Source organism: Eubalaena glacialis, chromosome 8, assembly GCF_028564815.1.
Source record: "Eubalaena glacialis isolate mEubGla1 chromosome 8, mEubGla1.1.hap2.+ XY, whole genome shotgun sequence".
NCBI lineage: Eukaryota > Metazoa > Chordata > Mammalia > Artiodactyla > Balaenidae > Eubalaena > Eubalaena glacialis.
Genome location: NC_083723.1, coordinates 26,076,783 through 26,096,775, shown reverse-complemented (window position 1 = coordinate 26,096,775; position 19,993 = coordinate 26,076,783). Strand labels below are relative to the sequence as shown.

Genomic DNA, 19,993 nt, shown 5'->3' with positions numbered 1-19,993 from the left:
TGACCAGAAGTTCATTAACCAGCATGTCTGCCTTGTTGGTGAGGTTCTTACTGATAGCACAAATGACTTTAGGAAGAGATTTGGGTTCTAAATATGCTGTTCTACCAGCTGAAACTAAATGTAAAAAAAAAAAAAGGAAACAAATGAATTGTCTAGTCAGTGGATATACAGAGCATTCTTTTTACTGACTTGAGAATAAAAAGTGACCCATCTTTCATTTCTAAGTATTTGTTTATAATCTCTGCACATAGCAGATTCAAAATATATGCCAGTCAAATTAACAGTTATTTTAAGAAGAAAAAGGTAAAAATAATCCAAGACAAAATGTAATGAATATAATGAGGAAAACGAAGAGAGCTCTGGAAATCAGAAGAAAGAAGGCCATATATTTGGGGATAGAGTAGAGTGAGGTTGAAAAGATGGTGTCATGTTAGCTAAATATATGAGTCTAGGTAAGGTTTCTAAAATTGGTGATGAGTAGTGAAATCAGAGAAGGGAGGTGCAGTATGAAAATTGGAGAAGTGCCGGGTATATTAAAAGAATGATACCTAAGCCACTTTTGGAGATAATGGGAGATGAGAACAGAACCAAGACTGGGACAGAATTGTGGAGGGTTCATTTTATTTGGGAGACAAAGTGAGGTTCTTTATGTTAGAGAGATGAAAAGAGTTGCACCCTAGAAACGAAACATCAAATAAATTCCAGGAGGCAGAAATCTTACTTTATTTCTCTTTTTTAGAGACTTGCACAGTGCCTTGGAATAGCGTACAATTTTTTTGGTCTGCTTAATGAAGGAGAGAGAAAATGGAAGTCAGGCACAAATAAGTTCATCCATAATTTTGTCTAATATGTTAGAAGACTAGTATCTCATTTGGGGGGCACATATTACCATATTGAGAAGCAAATTATGGTATTCTGTGTAAATGTAAAAGTTATGCAACGAAAAAGAGCACCCATATATACCTTATCTTATACCATGCTACCATTTTTAAAACTGTGCATATACATATACGGTCGGTCCTCCATATCCGTGTGTTCCATGTCTGTAGGCACAACCAAGTGCAGATTGAAAACATTCAGGAAAAGAGAATTTCAGAAAGTTCTTAAAAGCAAAACTTGAATTTGCCAGGCACTGGCAACTGTTTACATAACATTTACATTGTACTTACAACTATGTACATTGTATTAGGTATTATAAGTTATCTAGAGATAATTTGAAGTCTATGGGAAGTTGTGCATGGGTTATATGCAAATACTACCCATTTTATATAAGGGACTTGAACATCCGTGGATTTTGGTGTCTTTTGGATACTAGGTTTCTAAATTATCTGTAATCTGCCTTTCTTTGAGGTGGAAAGTTTTCACTGCAAATATTAATTTGCATATTCAATTAAGGATTTTTCATGGTCACAGGTTCTTCCTTAGGATTAAGTAGAAAGCCAACATGTATATCATACAGCCAACTACGTATAGTCATTTCCTTAATTTTAATTTTCTTGGTTCCAAACAATTTGATATCTTGTTCTGCTGAAAGCCTATGATTGTCCTTCCGCACTAATTCAGTTCCCATTGTTTTTGAGCTTCCCACAGGTATAATTAATAATAAACCATAGCCTAAGCCATTTTCTTTATAAGACCGTGCTGTTTCTAGAATTAGAACAGGAGTCATGAGATTTGGATTTGGGGTCTCTATTCACAAAAAGATTACTAATATTTTCTCAGCAAATTCAAAATTTTCAACAATAATTTTTAAATTATTTTAAAGAGTAATTTTGTGAAAATGTAGTTTTGACATGAAATAGTGTTAAAAGAAATATAATTGTTGCAGATGACAGTCATAAAAAAGCAACCTCTGACCTGAAAATTAGTTTATTCCAACTAATCTCTGTGGATTCATGTAACATAGGAAACTGTCTACATGCTGAGTAACAGTATGCGATTATTTTTATTATACTAAAAGGTTTCATGACTGGACTTTCATATTTGATGTTTGCAGTTGTCTGCATCATTTCACTTTGTCAAAAATCACTATTTATTTTGGAGAGTATTTAGAAGCAATATTGCTTCTTTTGAACATCATAGTGTACTTACCTAGAATATCCCAGAGATGCAGTATCATGTTTTTTCTGTTTATAATGTTATTCTGCTACACATCTGTGGTTTAGCATGAAGCCTTTGGCTTAGGGCATGAAAAAAGTTAAGAATGAAGCAAAAAGAAAGGAAGGTTAAGTAAATCATTTGAAACAATATTTTAATATCACTCTGCTCATGGTGGACCCTGGTATTAGGGGAACTATCACTCACTATGAAAAAAAGAGTGGAGGGGCAGGGTTACTGCAATGTTTAGTGTAATTTGATTTTTATAGTTATTTGCAATGCTCTCGTAAGAGTATTATTTTAGATGTTGCGTGCTCAAAGAACTGCCTACTAGATCCTGCTTATTTCTAAGACATTTCATTGCCTTTTTAAAAAGTAAGCTTTCAAAATCAATTACTAATTTTTTTGTGGCTGTTTATAAAGTAACTAAAATGCACTGTCAGATATCAAAAACTAATGCAGAATGATAAAGTTTAAATTGTAATTTTAATTTGACTTTTCTCTCTGAATCTATTTTAAGGAACTGGGACTTGTCATTACTGGAACTCTTCCGGTCTTCAACATAACCGGCCAAAACGAAAATAAGACAAACTTAAAGGTTAAAAGTTAATTGATAAAATTAATAATAATAAATGATAAGCTATGACGTTGAAGCTCAGTGTGGATAAGATATTTCTATAAGGAAATACATACAATGTAACTGTCTCGTGAGGCGGGAAGTAAAAGGCAGCAGCTGCCTATGTGATAACCACCTGGGAAAAAGGAAATGCAGGTCAAGTTCTCAGTTCCCCAGAGCCAAGATTCAACTTAACTCTATTTAACTGTGACTTGATGAGAACACAAGTTCAGACTCCGGGAGTAATTACATGATAAATGGGCAAGTACTATTGTGTGCACGTTTTTAAATGCATCTAAGATATCCTTGGAGTTCAGAAAGAAAAATCCAAAGAAAAAAACCATGGTGATGTTTGTATCAGGTGTATAGGTACCTTTTTAGAATCACTCCTCCTCCAGCTTACATTCAAAGGATAGTTTTTTTAATTGTCATGTAACTTAAGGATCTGATTTAAATGAATAGTTCTCATTATTTTTTTCTCTTTTTTTAAGATTCAGGAAAAATACTTAATGAGTTTCATTAAAAATCTTGATTTCTATAGTGCTGGTAATATTGTCAATGTAATATAATGCTACCAACTTGAAGTTCTACAAGTTTTGAAAAATATGTCTCTTGTACTTGTTAAATTGTCTCATTTTTTAAAAATACTTTTGATTGAAAAGTAGGTTTACATTTCTGTTTCTTAGCTTACATAAGAAGGAATTTAAGAATGTGGGAGAAGTTAAGATTTTTTAATGCTAAATACTCATTTTATAGTTTGGTTGACATTCCTGATTTGAGGGAAATTTATTTCCAGTTTATAATGTAATGAAGTCAGTTGCACTAAAGTATTGCTTGTTCACTTATTATAAATGTCAGTGGAACTCCTTATTTTAATAATGTGGCCATAGAAAACATTGGTTATTCCTCTTTGGGGGCCCATTACCATTCTTAACTATCTGCTGGTTCTAGTCATCATAACTCAGGAAGGAGTAATTCTCTTAACTCCTCATGTAGATTATCGAAGGGAATGCTTAAATTTAGGGTATTTGCTCAGACTAGGGTTGGTTCATGGGAAAAGAGCAGTTGTTGACATGACTTTCTCGTTCTATGTGCACCTACACAAAATTTAAAATGTTCTTGTGATAACTATTAACTGGATTTTATGATTTTCTTTGTAACATTTTGATTTATTTTATAATTTATATAATTACATTTAAGATGAAAACTCCTGATTCTAAATTTTAACACCATTCACATCCTATGTCCCACAGAAGATTATGATAACAGTTTACCACATGGCCTTTTTGATTTGCAACTAAAACTGTGATGCCCATTGTTTGGTATTTAGAAGTTAGCAGCAACCAGAAATAGTGTTGGAAGAATTTCTGCTATTTTATTACAAATAAGGTCACATATTGTACTTTTCACGTATACACAGGTATTATCAGCAGCAAAAATCCATGATTTTCTCATTCCATATTGCCTAATTAACTTTAAACTGGACATTTTTGTGATTTCTTAATCATAGCATACCAAAAAGTTAGTTTACACTCACAAACACACACACACACACACACACACACACAGACCCCTACAGCTGCTGACTGTACAGCAATTAAAATAAGTATTAGTACAAGAAGTATCAAATTTAAAATTTCATATATCTTTTGTATTTTAGCTTTAATCATCAAGATTTCACTTTTTAAGCTAAATAATAATGATACAGTTGTGGGAATATAATCAAAGCTGAGAATCATTGCAAGTTGATACCAAAAGTGCCTCACCCTTACATATATATATGTTTAAGCTAGTATGGAATACAACCATTGTCAAGCAGAAGGATGAACGTATATAATAATTGTGTAGAAATATGTAAATTTTCGGTAGAAAATACACTGCCTTTTGCTATCTTATTATAGAACCAGCTGATTCTTGGTGTGATGGGAGTTGATGTGTCTTTGGAAGATATTAAAAGACTGACACCACGTTTTACAGTAAGATGCAATTTACTCTTTTGGTAACTTTTCTGTTTTAAAACTCTGTACTAATTTAGCTTGTTTTTAAAGCACTTAAAAGGAACTCTCAAAAATTTTGTGCCGTTATCTTAGCAAAGAATTAAATATTTAAAAGGATTCTTAAAAGAGTGTAAAGATATCATGTTATCTTTCTTTATGCTTTAAAATATGTATTTAAGAGTTTTTTTTTTAAAGAATATGGATTTCTGATTGTGACTCAGGAATCTTTAAGGTTGTTTCTTATTATTTTTCAGCTGTGCCCCAATGGCTATTATTTTGCAATTGATCCTAATGGTTATGTTTTATTACATCCAAATCTTCAGCCAAAGGTATGTATATAATTTATTTACAATGATTAGTGTTCTGTAAAATTAATGTTCTTAAAAGGTTCGTCATTTTTAAATTCACTATACAGCACTAAGTATAAAGGAACATTATACCTGTAACGTTAATAGATGACAAGACCACAGTTTATAATATATGAAGGTGTGAAAACAGTTTTCGTTTTCTCTTACCTGTTTAGTTCTGAAATGTTTCTATCCACTATCCAGCTAACCAATATTCCTATCTCAAAGGCAGCCATTATCACCTCCTGGGCCTGAGCTTCACACATCCCGCTTGGTATTTTGATTAGGCTGTAAGGTGGTGAAGGAGATGGCCTGGATAGGTGTGAACTTGAGAGCATTATTCATGTTCCTCTATGCGTAGGCCATTTGCATTGCCCTTTTTTTTCTGGTAATTATCTCTCCTTTCCATCTGCCAGGCTTATAAAGATATGTATGAAATTCAAAAAGAAAAACTCAAATGGGATGGGCTTCAGAAGTGGGAAGGGTTTATTAATCAGGGAGTTATATGGAAGTGATAAAATTCCATACATGAACCATTTTATCCTAATCTTTATGCCTATTTTCCCAAGATATAAAATACTTTCCTAAATGTCTCATCCAACTCATTTCACTTTTCATTAATGCTTCACAGGTAAAAAACTTTATTTATCCAGAAGTAAAATTGGCAAAACCTTATGTATTTTTAATTTATAAGCATCTTCAAGTTATTGTTTAACTTTGAAGATAATATTAAGGATACTTTAAACCATGCTGGATGGAAATATATACAGACTTATGCATATTATTTCCTTCTCCCCAGACATGGAGATTTAATGTTAGTGATGTTTTAGGACACATACAAGTATGTATGTGCATACACACACACACACACACACACAGTTGGGTCATTAAAAACTGTTCAAAAAAATAATAATTAAGAACCATTAATATTGAATGTAAAAACATATTGAATGGTTATAATTAATGTCTATATTTTATTTCTCACTTTGGAACTTATTTCCATATAAAATCCATCATGATCTAAATATTTGCTAATCATATGTAGCTGCTGATCACCCTGCATTATTTTTAAAGTTGTTATTTTATTGTAAATGTGGTATAAGCATATTTTCACATTATTATTAGTCTATCACAGCTCTTTGAAAACATGTCATGTTAAGTTCCTCTCAGAGTTGTTTATGATTGGCTAATCATTCTATGATTTTTCCATAATTGAAAATTTTTAAGTCTTTTTAAGAGTTTTTAACATTTACAGTATATTTTGTATTATGTTTGTATATCCAGTGTATTTTAAATTATATTCCCGTAAGTAAAGTGATTTAAATGCAGTAATAATGTAATGTGCTGAAGGATGTGAAGGATCCCAACTTTTACGTAGTTGGACATTTTATGATTGTAAGTCTTAACTCCTTCCCCAGAAAGAACTAAAATATGTCATAGACAAAATAATAAAAAAGAATAATTAGAATAATCACATATGATGTATATATATAAAACCATCATTTAGAGGTAATTATTTGAAAAGGGTTTTCCCCTTTTCTACCTTCTTGTACTAATAATCAGTATTTATGTAAAAAGTATTTTATTACTATTTGAATACTGTTAACATATATTTGACTCATATTTGGAATAATCAATTTACTAAAATTTGTAAAGTTACAAAGAAAATAGAAATTCTTTAGAAATTCTTATTAAAGCCCAGGTGATTTTTCTTCAGGATTATGTTAGCTTTTCATATTTTTAATATAGGAGATTATTATAAGCAAGTGTGCAACAGAAAAAACTTTTAGAAAAAATATTGTTTTAGAAAACCATTAAAAATAAAATGTTTGAACAGTCAATGTATTATTTTTTTCCGAAATTCATGCTTGTGAATTAAATATGCTTATCAATTCTCATCATTAACAGGTTAAATATTATAATTTCTTTTTGTGGGTGACAGTGCTTGCTATACAGAGAGATACAAGAACCTGATAAAGGATGATATAGTATAAGATAGTTGTTTTAGAAATTGACAAATACAGAGGACCAATATGGTTAGAGTAATATACTAACAAAATTAATCTTAATTTTTTCATCCAAAATTCACCAGTAGAAATAAAGGAAAATAATGCTACATTCCATAGTACCCATTATTATTTAACAAGATCAAAGTCTAATCTTACGCAGGTATCCTTTGCTGAATGCCTTTTGTTTTCTTCTTGAAACTGTAATCTTAATTCACATTGTTTCAGTACAATTTTGAAGTTTATAGAAGGCAGAACAAGTGTCCTAAAGGCAAGAATATCAGAAAATAAAGTAGCTATGAATCTTTTGCATATCTAATTTTCTGAGGAATCATTACTTATCTTCTCAGAGAGACTTTTCAAAGTATCCACCATGACCACATTTTGACAAATGCTGAATTATGTATCCTCCTTTATTCCAAAATGCATTTGAGAGTTCCTCCGTTGTGTTTCAATGAAATAACCAGATTAGGTATACTTATTAATACCTCATTTTTATCAGTCTAAAGAAATATTTATTGTATAGGAAATTGTGCATAATTTACATTTTAGAAGTCCATATTTAAAATAAACCTACAGTGTTATGACTGAATTCTCCATTTGTTCCATAGATGTAACATTTGATGTCACTAACAAAGGCACAAATTTTAAGCGTTTAAGACTGACTTTTTAATATCCTATCGTATTTATATTTTAACACATTTGAATCATATACATTCTAAAGAATTCCTGTTTTTTCCTTTTTTTAAATCACCATAGGGAATTCTCCGACAGTCCAGTGGTTAGAACTCGCCGCTTTCACTGCGGTGGGACTGGGTTCGATCCCTGGTCGGGGAACTAAAATCCCGCAAGCTATGGGGCGCGGCCAAAAATAAAATAAAATCAGCAGAGAAGTTGTCTGAGACAAACCATCTCTCTCATTTCCTACATTCTCACTTCTTTTTCCCCTAGGAATAAAAGGAAAACATTAGTCATTTTGCTAAAAAAAAAGTTTGAGTATTTTTACTAGCATTACATATTTTATTCACTAAAAATATTTTTGAACTTTCATTTATTGACTCATCATGAACTTGATGATACCGGTTTCTGATCGAGGAAATACCTGACCAAAATTGATGATAGGATAGCACGCTTACCCATGTTGATATGTAGTATGATGAATTACCATCTTTCTGTTGCTTCAGCCTATTGGTGTAGGTATACCAACAATTAATTTAAGAAAAAGGAGACCCAATGTTCAGGTAACTGTGAATGAAGTTAGCAGTGCCTTCAAATTTGCTAAATCAGAGTTGCAATTAAGCTTCTCTTCCTAAAAGCATATGATTAATGCTGCCTTTCCTGACAGCAAGCTTCCAGAGCATGAGATGGAGATGAGCATCATTTCTCAATAAACCAGAGCAAAAATGTTATTAATAATGGCAGAGGGTATGCATTTGCTGACTAAAGATTGCTAGCAAATGATGTAGTAATAATGATAATCATAGTAATCGCTATTAAACGGCTTCTAAAAAATAAATTTGTTATTAAATATTGTGAAGTTAGTGTCAAATCCATGTAATCCTAACAATTTGCTTGTAAAATTAACTTCTTTGTGGAAATAAAAATACAATTCTATTATATAATTTCTATAAACCACACAATTTAACCCAAAATTTCTTTGGATTTCTAAGTGTATTTTCAGATTAGCAGTTAGAGGAAGTTCCCTTCACCTAATTAAAAATGTCCAGAATTGCAAATAAATATTATCTGGCAAACTTACTGCAAAATCTTTTCTCTGATGGCAACATATTTAAACATTATTCTATGTATGCTTGTTTCTATAAGTGCACTAAAAATAATCAGCATAAAAAGATACTTCCTATAGTTTAGTAGAATTTAGCAAGAGCATTTCAAAATTTCAGAGAAAGTTCAATATGACTTAAGGTTTTCTATGACAGCCTATCATTTTTTTAAAAAGTTGGTGACATTACAATGGAGAGGTAGTGTGATATTAAGAGATCATTAAGCTATGAATTAGTAGAACTGAGTTCCAGTTTGTTCTACTTATAGCCAACACTATATCCTTGAGTAGTTCACTAAACCCCATAGTACTTCAGTTTCTTCATCTGAAAAGCAGGAAGATTAAACTAATAATTGTTTCCTATCCTACACAGTATATTCCTAGGAAATTGAATACGTATATTGATCCCCAGCTCCATCTCCTGAAAATTCTGATTTAATTTGACCAGGGATGGGAGCCGGGCTTCTGAAATAGTTTTAAAGATTCCCAGGTAATTCTAAAGTACAAGAGCCAATGGATTAATAGAAGCTTCAGTTTCCTTCTAGCTCTAGAATTCCATGACAATCTGAATTTCGTGTTGTTGCATCAGTCTCCATTTCTTTTGTGATTCCTGTAGAGGTTAAAATTATGTTTATGTCTTTTCTTGATTTATTAAATTGTTTTATGTTACTCCTCTTGCATGTTTCTTTTTGTGGATTACCTTGGATTATACTCATTGCAGTCATGTACATTTTAGTGAATTTTTAGTTTTGCCGTACTTTCAAATATTGCATGTAAATATTGTGATATAATTTAAAAATAAACAACCTGAAAAATGGTTTGTTTTATTTTTGTTTTCCTTCCAAGGAAACTCCAAATGGCAAACTAGCAACCACACAAGACGTATGAACTTGGAAAATATTTTTTGAGCTATGTAGTATTTTTAATAATACCAACTACTAATTATTTCAATTTAAAATTTAACAACATTGCCTTGTGCCTTTTATCTTAGTTCCACAAATGGTATGGTCTTTATATCAGTTGATATTCAAATTTTACAAATGAGAATTGTTAGATATTTAAAACATCAAACAAAAGTACTGGGAGTGCAGGGACTGGATTCCAGTTCTCAAGCCTCTCTTGGTGCTTTCTGATGAGAAGAGTTCTGCTTTTGAATTTTTCAATCACTGTACCTGTAATGAGTCTTTTAAAAAATGGTCAGCCAGATTGGCATTTAAAAAGTACAAGTGATGCATTGACATTTTTCTTTTATGATTTCCTTTTCCTGTCTGTGTCTTTGTATGTTGGATTGGGACGTGATCTTCATATTGCCAATTCTTCCTGATAATGCCTCCTCCGTGCATGCTGTTTGGGTCTGGTCATGCTATGCATTATCCATTGCATGTAAGATAATATTCTTATTTATGTTTATATTTTATCATTTTATTTTGACTTTGTTTTGTGGTGAGTTAAAATTTTAACACTGATGTGAGGGTGTTTGTGTAAAGATAATTTATTTCATGAGACTTTAAATAAGCAATTCAGAATAATTTGTCAGCTTTAGACTATCCTTTGGATAGAAACTTTCTCAGTTTTGTTTTTTAAACAGAGGACTAGAATTATTTTCAATGCTGATTTTTATTTTCTTCTTATAAAATATTACTTTTCCAAAGAGTATTTGCTTCTGAGCCAATAAGATGCTGCCTAAACAATGATCAGTATTTTCACCTATTGAACAATCTAATACTTACTTTCAATATTCTAGAACCTTGTGAATCTAGATATGAAGTTCATAAGCAGTGAATATTTTTTTAACAAAAATGCCAGGCACAGTTGGGTTTTTTGTTTTTTTTTAATTTGCCTTTAAGAATCCCCATTCATCAAAACCAATGGGAATCATATGTTTTCATTATTTAAATGGAGCTACTCTTTGAAGGCATTTTTGTCTTTATTATAAAGTAAATACATGCCATGTATACTGTGTCATTCAGCATTTGAAATAAATATGTTTAACTTTAATACATTTTTAATTATTGGCATTGTCTTGGGTAGTCAACCCTACTAAAACAGTGTTTAAAATAATGATGATCTGAACGTATTTTGGAAGAACCTGTGAGGCTGAAATTTTTAAAATTCCAGTGACCTTGCACTAATACAGCATAATTTCTATTTATTTATTACTTCTATCTAATTAGTTATCATATATTGATGGTATTTATTTTAGTAAATATTAAAAATCCAGTTTCTAAATTTTTACAGTTGTAAAATGATAGACACCTATTATGATTTTATGTTCTAGTGAACTTTGAAATTCTACTATGGCATGTTACATTACTTAGTAAGTGTTATAAGAGAATAGTATATTTTTGTTTATCAAATATTTTGATATCCTCATTTTATGATTGAGAAATTTTTTAAATGTCATGTGAGGTAAATTTACCAGGTTAACAGTTTCATTTGATATGTTTATGTAAATAAATAATCTGCCTGTTCCATAGTGAATTTGATTTCTTATTACACACCAGCAAGAAGCAGCAGTAGGACGTGTAGAGCAGGAAAACAGTATTTAGTGAACCTAGGGGTTATTATTCAAGTTAGACTTCAATCACAATAGCTAATCTTTATTAAAATCCTTATGACTTTACCATAAATTTTATCTTACAAAATTGACTTAATTTGACTCATTAAAATATATTGTAAAATTTCCGAGTTTCAAATACATGAAGCAAACTTGCATCTTTATGCATTTGAAGAAGGAAAAATAAATTTAGAAGAGTTTGTTTTGCTTAGCAAATTCAAACTTTTTTAAAACATTTTCCCCCATATAATTTTATTTTTTATGGAATACAAATAATGTATATTACTTACACATTGCCTTTGTTTTATTGCCAAATATGTTATCCACATGGCTGCATTTTGCTCCTTTCACATCCCAATTAAAGACAAAAAGCTGTAGGTGGATCTTCAAAAGTCATATTGCCACAGGATTTGTGATTATAAATGTCCTATCTAACACAGGACTCAAAACTCTTCAGTTGGTGATTAATTAAAATTTGTCTGCTGTACTTAAAGCTCAAATCCCTAGCCTACTTATTATTATTTTAAAATATATATGAAAGAATATACCTTTATATAATTATTTTGTCAACTGTTTAAGATACCTTAGGTAAGTAACTTTTATGGAATTAATTTCATATTTAAATATCTATTGAGTTATTCTATATACAGCATCATCTTACAATGTCATATATGCTTAATTACTATTTTCTGTGTAGAACCCCAAATCTCAGGAGCCAGTAACTTTGGATTTCCTTGATGCAGAATTAGAGAACGATATTAAAGTGGAGGTGAGTGCAATCAGTCAGCTTGAACAACACCCTCAGGTCAGATGCTGGTGTTCTTCCAGTCTACAGGGATCTGTTGAGCAGCTTCATTGTGTTGGTTCTGTCTTTGGTACTATACACACGAAGATGAATGTTTTTTATCTTTAAAATTTTCTAGATCCTGGGCTCTCTCATCCGAAAGATCCTATGAAAAGGAATAAATATTTTAAATTGGGTGTGACCTTAGTTTTTTTCTTTCTCCTTCCACAGGTAGAGTTATTTTCAGTATCTCAATACAAATGTAACTTGTAAATTTCAATAAAAAACACAGAGAGGGGGACGTTGCCATAGAGATGAAAGAAAAGTTGCAGGGAATTTAATCATCCAACCACCCAATAAACAACATGAGGAAAGAAGCTGCCATGTTTGTCTTAGTACTCTATACTCAGAAATTTTCTATTTTATTTCAAAACCAAAATTGCATGCCACTTCCTCCGAGAGGGCCTTCCATAATAATAGGGATAATCATTAATAATAACATTTATTGAGTACATGATATGTGTCAGTCATGGATTCTCAAGAACCTTTGAATAGATACATTGTTTTGTTATTATTATTATATCTGTTGTACTGATGATCTGTTTGAGGTACAGGAGGTTAAATAGCTTATCTCCAGTTACTCAGCTAGTTAAGTGGCAGAACCAGGATTTGAACCTGGCCCTTGCACTCCAGAGCAGAGATTTTTAAGATTCTTTCAGATGAATTAACTCCTTCTCTTATCTATTCAAAGGCCACCATATTTCTTTTACAGTTTGTCACAGTGTGTTTTAATTTGTACTTGCTGTACACATTTTACAACCTTACTCCCTCAATGTAGAACAAGAGAATCTATTTATCATAGTTACCTTAGACTGAGGCATAGTGCTGGGATGTTTTAGGTAAATAATGAATATTTGTTGTAAAGTATTTTGACAGGATAAAGTAGGATCGTGTAATGGTGAAGAGCTTGGTTTCTGGACTCTCATACCACTGAGTAACTGTAATAATATTTAACCTCTCAAGTCTCAATTTCCCCTCCATCAATCCCATAAAGTAATTGAGCACTTTTATTCATTACATTTCAAAAATTAATGACTGGTTGAAAATATTTCATTAAGAATGTTTTTATCACTTTAAGATGATGTAAAATAACGATGTGGTAACTTTTAAAAGAATATTTCCACACTTCAGTAGGTCAATTTAGTATCTGCTATAAAGTAATTGTTTCAATTTCCCTTAGATTCGAAATAAAATGATAGATGGAGAAAGCGGAGAAAAAACATTCAGAACCCTGGTTAAATCTCAAGATGAGGTAAGAATTAAGTCAGGTTTATTCTTAAATAAAAATGTATATATTAATAATGATCATTGATATTAGTGGTAAAGCAATATTTATTCATAAAAAGGGATGTTTCTAGAAAATAAAAATTGTTTAAAGCACTCTTTGCTGGAGGGATATTTTTAATAAGATTTTTAACTCTGAAATTTTTATAAAATGTTGCTTTAGATTTCTTGATGTATTCTTCTATCATTTACAATATGTTCCTGAAAATTTTATTTTTTAATTTTTTTAATTGATGTATAGTTGATTTACAATATCATGTAACTTTAAGGTATACAGCACAGCGATTCAGTTATACATACATATATATACACACATATATATATATTCTTTTTCAGATTCTTTTCCCCTATAGGTTATTACATAATATTGAATATAATTCCCTGTGCTATACAGTAGGTCCTTGTTGGTTAGCGAAAATTATATTTATGTCTCCATTTTTTTTTTTTTTACCAGTATAAGAAATAGAATACACAATATGATGTTTGCCATGTTCTTTTAGGCCATTTCAGTCATACAAATTTGAAGTTAGTATTTAATAGCTGTATGTTTTGTATGGGTTGTGCATGCAGATGTTCTAATTGTTGAGTTCCATATATTAATTTTTTGTTTTTTTGTTTCTTAACTTGTTTCTGGCTTCATTTATCTTCTTTTACTATTTATGCACTATTGCCCTGAATTTAAACCTGAAATTAAATCAAGAGATAACACAGCTACTGCCATAAAATCACTGGTACAGCTAGGTAACACTTGTATTGTTTTATATTGACGTGGAAAAACTCCGTGTATATGAGAAGTGTGTCTATTCATTATCAGTCACGTGTGGAATAAATACACATTCGTATGTTTGAGGATTGGAAAAATGTATAGAACTCCCAAGCTTTTGAGCCTGGAAACTTAATTTAAGCTTTTATGTATAATTTATGTCTGTTTCCTCACAATCCCATCCGTTTTTTTTTTTTTTTTTTTAATTTTATTTATTTATTTATTATTTATTTTTGGCTGTGTTGGGTCCTCGCTTCCGTGCAAGGGCCTTCCCTAGCTGCGGCAAGTGGGGGCCACTCTTCACCGCGGTGCGCGGGCCTCTCACTGTCGCGGCCTCCCTCGTTGCGGAGAACAGGCTCCAGACGCACAGGCTCAGTAATTGTGGCTCACGGGCCCAGTTGCTCCGCGGCACGTGGGATCCTCCCAGACCAGGGCTCGAACCCGTGTCCCCTGCACCGGCAGGCGGACTCCCAACCACTGCGCCACCAGGGAAGCCCCCCATCCGTTTTAAGTGTAACACTTCTCCTGAATTTCTCAGCAGAGCTTTCCCTAAGATGGAGCTAGGATCTAAATACAGTACTTCATTAACACGTGCCTTTTCTCATTTTAATATCATCAGGAGTCCCTATTACCAGAACCCAAGGGGGGGGGGTATACACCAGTTTCCGTCTTTGTTGACACGTCAACTCTGTTTACTTAGACTTTAGCCATGCTGTTTACCACCTCACTTTTCAGAGGAAAGGTGTAAGGCATTCAGCAGTTCTGCCAGCTTCTCCGTCTTGTTCTGCCAACAAGAACTCTGGGACCCGCACGTTCTTGTTTCCACTTACAAATCAGTTTTCTGTTTATTCAATCACTTTGATATTTCTCTCCTTCAATTTACTGTAAATTCTTCTTTTTGACCCATATCCACCCATAGACTTTTCCTATTAATTATATTGAAGAAAGTAGTGTTTTGTATGTTTATTTCTCTAATCCAACACAGTTTTTGATATTCTGTTTTTTATAACTTGCTGAACAATACTAGTTTGCCATGGTTTTTTATGAGTAATAAATATGTAAACATTAGTTCTTTTAATTCTTTTATGAATTTTAGGAGTCCAAAAATTTCCTGAGCACTTCCTGCCCTCCCTCCCCCCCATCCTCCACACACCTCAGTAAAGCCATGGGGATATTTGATGTATAGAAGCAACACTGTGTAGTTGTTATAAAATGAACTTGACATCGTACATTCTCCTTCATCCTGCCGGCTAAAGTCCTCATTTCTTCATCAGTAAATTGTGGAAAAGAATAGTATTTCATTTACTCCAGGGAGTTGATTAAATGATACAATGACTGTAAAATGCCTAGATATTGCCTAACACCAAGTAATATTCAGTGAATATTATTGTTCTGATGAGGATGATGAAGCTGGTGATAACTAAAAATATTGAAAGATACATATGTGTCATCACCATACCTAATGGAAGAAGTAATGATCATTTCTTTACTACTGTTCAGTAGCTCCATAAGAAAGATTCAATATCCATGAAGTTATTTAGCTCTTACTTCCTTTCCCTGGTGGATATAGTTGTCTTTCTAACCTTCAATGATACTAAGTAATTAGTCTCTTATAATAGATAAATACTATAATAATGGCTTAATAAGAACAGTAATGTGCTAATCATACATTTGGGTCTAGACACACTGCATTAATTTCCTGATATTATCAATTTCTCTTCAACATCCCCTACTATGGAAATATCTGAGCATTATCTAATATTTCAGTCCTGTTTCATTATTAAAATTTATTTTTCAGGAAATGTTTTTAAAGTTTTGAGGTTAATAATTTGGCATAAATTACTAAGATTTTGCACTTAAACGTCCTTAAAATTTATTATGTGGGTATTTTTTTTCCTAAAATATTGCTTTGCACACACACACCCCCCATAACAGAGTAAATAATTGTAGAATAGAATAGATCAGATATTTGTGAAGAAGGGTATTGAATGATGACTGAATTTATAAATAGAGCCTAGCATTCTGCTCTTCATATAAATTCACTTCAAATAAAAAGTGATGATAACCATGTCCAACTCTTTTTTTTAGAGATATATAGACAAAGGAAACAGGACGTATACATGGACCCCTGTCAATGGCACAGATTACAGGTAATTAACCTTATTTATTTATATGTGTGCTGTATAAAAGAATATTTAGTTCAGTGCCTTTCACCTATTTTTAAGTAGCCATTTTTCCAGTGGATGAATGTTGTCTTTACATACTCATAAGCTATTTTCAATATAATTAAAATAGAAATGTTATCCTTTCCAACATTAAAATGCATTAAAGTTATACATTCTGATTTTCAAAATGAGAAAGATGGGAAAAAGCTAGAAATATAAAATTTAGAAATGAAAACTTGTATGATATACATATATTTGGTGTTTTATATATTTATGTTAGTAATAATAAATGTTGACATTTATTACTTACTTTGTGGTCATCACCTCCACTGACCTCCTCATTTAAATTGTCATTTAGTTTACATTACTTACATTTAGGTTGCAAATTAACTTAAAAATGAAACTTATTACATCATAGTATAATCGGATATAAAACGCTCAATTGATATAATTTAATCTTATGAGTAGAAATTCTGTAATATCCTGGTCCCTTCAATTGACTGGACCTTGGAAAATTGGACAGACTAATACCCTAAAATTTCTTGGAAATTCTCCATTCTTCAACATTTGCTGAGCATTTTTTGTTTTGTTTGCTCTAACTCTAAGGTCACCGCTTTCCCTGTGGTCCTGCTTCCTACAGCCTCATACTACTGAGGCTGATATGAAAATGTCCTTCTTGTTACTCATTCTCTCTTCCTCCTCCCTCACACCTCCCATCTTTGGATCTCATGTCACCAGACCACACCGTGCACCATTCCTCCCTTTGAACAGTCATCTCCCTCTCGTTCCTGTGAGATATCAGTTTCTGCGTGGTTGCCACCCTCTCCTCCATTCACACGGATCAGTGTTTCTCAAAGCATTTGAGACATACCCACACTTATATAAAATAAAACAAAAATTGTTTACTAAAATGAACTTTAAAAGAGATGAAAACTCAAGTGGAAAAAAAATGTTTATTACATTTCATAGACATGAAATTCGTGTGTCAAATTGCTATAAAAATTTCTAAATGCTTACTCTCAATTTCTATGCTTAATTAATCATGAGCTGGTAATAGATAGTTTGCAAGTGGGCCAGGTCCCTTGACACACTTTAAATACCAGTGACTTAGATGATTTTTCTGGTGCCTGGACTCTCTTTTTTTTTTTTTAAATCTCCTCCCCTCTGATGATCTTGTCATTCCCCTACCTTAGCTACCTACTCCAAGGTCATGTTTTACAACTGTGACATTAAGACTGCAAGTCCTTCATAATCTTGAGTTTTTTTTATCCAACTCTCAGAGTAATACATTTTAGCTTTCCAACCCCTCCTTCTAATAGTCCAACTGTAACAATCCTTTGACTCAATTGAGACCTGAAATCCATCAACCCCTTCGACCTTTTCACTGTCCTTGCCTTCCTCATGTCCTTGTACCCCTCTTTATTCAGCATAAATTCTTTGGGTCTTACTACGTTCACTCTATTACACACACCATCAACTCCCTGCGTCATACTCACGTTTGGCAAACAGTAGGTTGACCAATCCCAATCCTGGTTAAATTAAATTATTACCAACACCACACTGCACCCACACAGCTACAAATGGGAGAAATAAAATATTGCTTGACTGATGACATCTAAAGTTCAGGACCTATAACCTTAAGTGTACTTCAGTAGTGCCTGCTGATCTCAATAGTCCAGTAAATTTAGGATGCTTCTAGATGACTTTTGATAGCCTCTCTTCACTGCTCAAACCCATCTCTTTCCCATCCATTTTTCTCTCAGGTGATGTCTTTACTTCTGTTTTTCTCAGTGAAATAGGAAGCGATCAGAAGAGACCTTCTACCACATAACGACTTGCATCTATATCTCCATCTCCTATCTCTATTTCTATTCACAACACAATAACAAGAGTGATATTATTAATACTTGAGTTATATTGTTTCATTTCTCTACTCAAAATTCTCCAATAATTTGCTATCTTAATCTCTATAAAATCCGAAGTTTGTCATGACCATTAGAGGACTTACAGCATCTGACCTCATTTACCATCAGTTCTCTGAAGTTACCTTCTCAGATTCTCCACTGAACCACCTTCATCTTAGAGCTACACTATCCTCCTTGCTAGTCCTCATAAACCCGGGACCATTCTGCCTCAGGACCTTTGCACCTGAAGTTATTTCTGCCTAGGATGAATTTTCCCCAGGTATTCACATGCTTACTCCATCTTCACACCTTCACTTACTTTTTTGTCGCCTCAATAAGGCCTTCCCCAATAATCCTACCTAAAGTGTAAAGTGCCTCATTATCATTTGATATTATATATGTGTATATGCACGTACACACACATATATATGAAGCATATATAAAGAAATTTATTTCTACTGTTTATTGTTTGTCTTCCTTCAGTATTAAGTTCTAAGAGGGCAACGTTCTAAGACTGTTAGACTCTGAGATTCTAAGATTGTTGCCTGCTTCATTTATTTTTGAATCCTCAGCTCATAAGTCAGTGGCACAGAGTAGACATTCTGTAAATATTTACACAGTTAAATATTTAGATTTTCAATTTGTCTCATTCTGTCAAATCCAAATAATAGTTTCCAAACTTCCATTGCAATACTCAAATATGAGGGCCTCTTTAACTACATATTAATATACAGTTAATATGTAGCCTACTTAATAGGCTGTGGTGGACTCAACTGTTCTTTTCCTAATAAAACGAAACAACACTCCTCCCCACTCTGCCCCAGAACATACACATAACTTTTCAGGGGAGCCTAGAGTGCTGGGGATTCCCCTAGAGCTGTAGTGGGTTGCTAGGATGGCATGCAGACTAGGTCTAGAAGAGGGGCACACGGTTACCAATGTCATGAGACGCCACCTGCCAGTCTTTCTCCAGTTTTTCAGTTTTTGACATAATTTTGAACCTATTGAATAACACCAGAATGAATGTTTATTTTACTTGTGTCTCTTGATTTCTCTCTCTCATTTCTATTAGGCATCTCTTTACGCATATACAATCTTTATGTACATACATCAGTAATTATTTTTCTTTCCGTTTCCACGGTTATTGCCACCTTTCATTTTTTTGGATAAACTTGTCAAAAGGTGTGACGGCCAACAGGAAATCTGGGAGCCCTGTCTCGTTAGCGATGATTTCATGATAAAAGGAAATGTTGGATGCACGTGTGGGAAAGTGCTCTCTGCCTTTGTTTCTTAGACAAACAAATTCTAAGTTAGAAAAACCATTTCTTTTTGACCCTGATAGTGAGTGAGTCTGATGGTTGGTCCTACTGCAGTCATAATTATACTCTGGGGGAATCTTAAATTCTTACTATACCTTTCTTAAATATGTTTTTAATAGTCTCACAAATGTCTACTGCATTCATCCCCTTTCCCTCACACACCAAGTTGTAATACAGGTGGCCAGATTAATGTTCTTTTCTCCAGTTCTGAGTACGTCTCTCCTTGTTCACAAAACTTTAGTCTCTTCCCATTTTTATCCAAGTTTGGATTCCAAGTCTGAAATTCACATCACACATTTCTAGCCTAACCTGTC

General features: G+C 32.7%; 1 protein-coding gene across 6 annotated transcripts in view; it reads left to right on the top strand.

Annotated features, from left to right (window-relative positions):
* The window catches only part of CACNA2D1 (calcium voltage-gated channel auxiliary subunit alpha2delta 1), a 494,545-nt gene that overhangs the window by 427,974 nt on the left and 46,578 nt on the right, over nt 1-19,993 (top strand). For all 6 annotated transcript variants that reach the window (XM_061198476.1, XM_061198477.1, XM_061198475.1 and 3 more), the window contains 6 exons: nt 2,618-2,695; nt 4,615-4,689; nt 4,965-5,039; nt 12,113-12,169; nt 13,425-13,496; nt 16,380-16,441. In XM_061198476.1, the coding sequence (XP_061054459.1) occupies nt 2,618-2,695; nt 4,615-4,689; nt 4,965-5,039; nt 12,113-12,169; nt 13,425-13,496; nt 16,380-16,441 (419 nt within the window). The remainder of the gene's footprint in view (nt 1-2,617; nt 2,696-4,614; nt 4,690-4,964; nt 5,040-12,112; nt 12,170-13,424; nt 13,497-16,379; nt 16,442-19,993) is intronic.